A 2184-nucleotide genomic window follows, 5' to 3' on the forward strand; every position below is an offset into this window, starting at 1 on the left:
TGGGGGAAGGAAAGCATCCGGTCATCCCACGATGGAGTCTCCGTTTTTAGGGGCTATGACCTTCGCAAGCGTTCCTCCAGTGACGTAGCTTTTCTTTTCCCCTTGGGTGAGACAGGAAGGCTAAAGGGGGCTGGGGTGGAAGAAGTACCTCCCCAGCCTGGGCAGGCCTTGGAGCAAGCCTGCGTTGGGGAGAACACGCTGGGCAGATTCCACAAGGATGACTCTTCTGCTCCCCCTTGCAGAGCCAACGGGGATCTTTCTTGGATCTTCACTTGTGAGAACCTGTAGGCTTCCTGGAGGTTTGAACCACAAGAGTGTGACGGACCCCTGGGAGGATGGCCCCAGGGTTTCTCACTCTCAAGCTTCCACACTCAACCTCCAGCAACTCAGCAAAGTCACCACTGGGGTGTTCCCATCCTCCCCCACTCATTCGAGGTTTCCACGGTTTCGGCCCCAGGCCTGCATTCACCCGTCCTTCCAGATTTCGGGGTGGTGGCTCATCCACAATCTGTTCTGTGAGGGGGCCAAGGACATCCCCGGGTTCTGAGCTTGTTCAGCTGTTTCTTGCTCTAAGTAAGTGATGGCTTCCAGGCTTCCTACACGTCAGAGCTGGAGCCAGTCTCTCTACTGCCCGTTTTAACTATTTTATTCCCTCCTTTTGTTCTTCCGCTACTGACTCCCACCTTCAGCTTTCCTTATCTTAAAAAGAAGTTACCTTGATATCCAGTTCTTGAGCTATTAAACATTTATACTTACATGATTTTAGCTCTCTTAGTTCTCTGGTTTTATTGTTTTATTGTTTATTTTGCTTACCATCTGGTCTTATAGTTCCCTTTACTTTTATAGCGGGTCCTGTGGTAACGCATTCATTCAGCAGTTCTTTGCTGCGTGGCCCCTCTGTGCTGGCTCCTGCACTGGGGGACACAATGGTGAACAGAATGGGCTCAGGCCTGCCCTTGGGGAGGGACCAGCGTCAGTGCTGTAGTCGCAGACGCTGTCACTGCAAACTGCAGCAAAGTGCACGAAGGAAAAGTGCTGTCAACTGTGGGAACACAGAACGGGGGTCCCGAGCCACTCCGGGGAGGCAGGAAGTCGCCCTGGGCAGGAGGCAGGAGGCAGGAGGCAGGAGTCATCTGCACTGAGACCTGGGGAGAAGCGGGAGATGGCAGGCAGAGGCTGCAGGTAAGTTCCGCGCCATCACCATCGTCATTTTTGTCGGTCTGCTTGTTGTTTTTAGAATTCCTTATGACCTGGGAGGAAGGGTGGTCACTGCAGGAAAGTTCAGACCCGAGGCAGGAGTCACGCTCTGTCCCCTCAAACTGGTCCAGTGCCTCCCTCTGACCTCCCCCATGAGATCGCCTAAGTGGAGAATTCCTTTTTTAAAAATAAAAGTTAGATGCTAGATAAGATTTACCTTTAAAAAAAATTTTTATTACACTTTAAGTTCTGGAATACATGTGCAGAACGTGCACATTTGTTACATAGGTATACACGTGCCATGGGGGTTTACTGCACCTATCAACCCGTCATCTACATTAGGTATTTCTCCTAATGCTCTCCCTCCCCCATCCCCTCACCCCTCAACAGGCCTCAGTGTGTGATGTTCCCCTGTATCCATGTGTTCACATTGTTCAATTCCCGCTTATGAGTGAGAACATGCGGTGTTTGGTTTTCTGTTCCTGTGTTAGTTTGCTGAGAATGATGGTTTCCAGCTTCATTCATGTCCCTGCAAAGGACATGAACTCATCCTTTTTTATGGCTGCATAGTATTCCATGGTGTATGTGTACCACATTTTCTTTATTCACATAATATTTACTCTTATAATCATCTCCAGTAATAGAACTCTGATTTTTAGCTGGCCACATTGCTGTCCAGAATAAAAATTAAGTTCCTTAATTAAGTTCCTGCACATCTAAACCCAGCCAATGAGTATAAGAGGAGATTGTGTGTCAAACTGCAGGAAAGGCTGCTTAAAGGTAGGCCCCTCTGGGAGGCGCATTCTTGTCCCATTTCCCCTTCTTCTGTTCCACCACCTGGAATGTGGATGTGATGGCTGGAGCTTCAGCCACCATACTGGCCTATGAGGTCACCTTAAGAATGGAGTCCTCACACGAGGATCATAGAGCAAAAAGATAAAAGCTCAGTCCCTGATCCCCTTGGAGCTGCCAAATGAGCTTCTGGAC

The 2184-nt window shown here is 49.3% G+C and overlaps 1 protein-coding gene across 1 annotated transcript in view; it reads right to left on the minus strand.

Annotated features, from left to right (window-relative positions):
• Positions 1-1631: 1631 nt before the first annotated feature.
• PRORY (proline rich, Y-linked) overlaps positions 1632-2184 on the minus strand; it is a 1714-nt gene continuing 1161 nt past the window's right edge. The window contains 1 exon segment of the mRNA XM_011981952.1: positions 1632-1796. Within this exon segment, the coding sequence (XP_011837342.1) occupies positions 1632-1796 (165 nt within the window).

The sequence above is a fragment of the Mandrillus leucophaeus genome, unplaced genomic scaffold, assembly GCF_000951045.1.
Source record: "Mandrillus leucophaeus isolate KB7577 unplaced genomic scaffold, Mleu.le_1.0 Scaffold232, whole genome shotgun sequence".
Lineage (NCBI taxonomy): Eukaryota > Metazoa > Chordata > Mammalia > Primates > Cercopithecidae > Mandrillus > Mandrillus leucophaeus.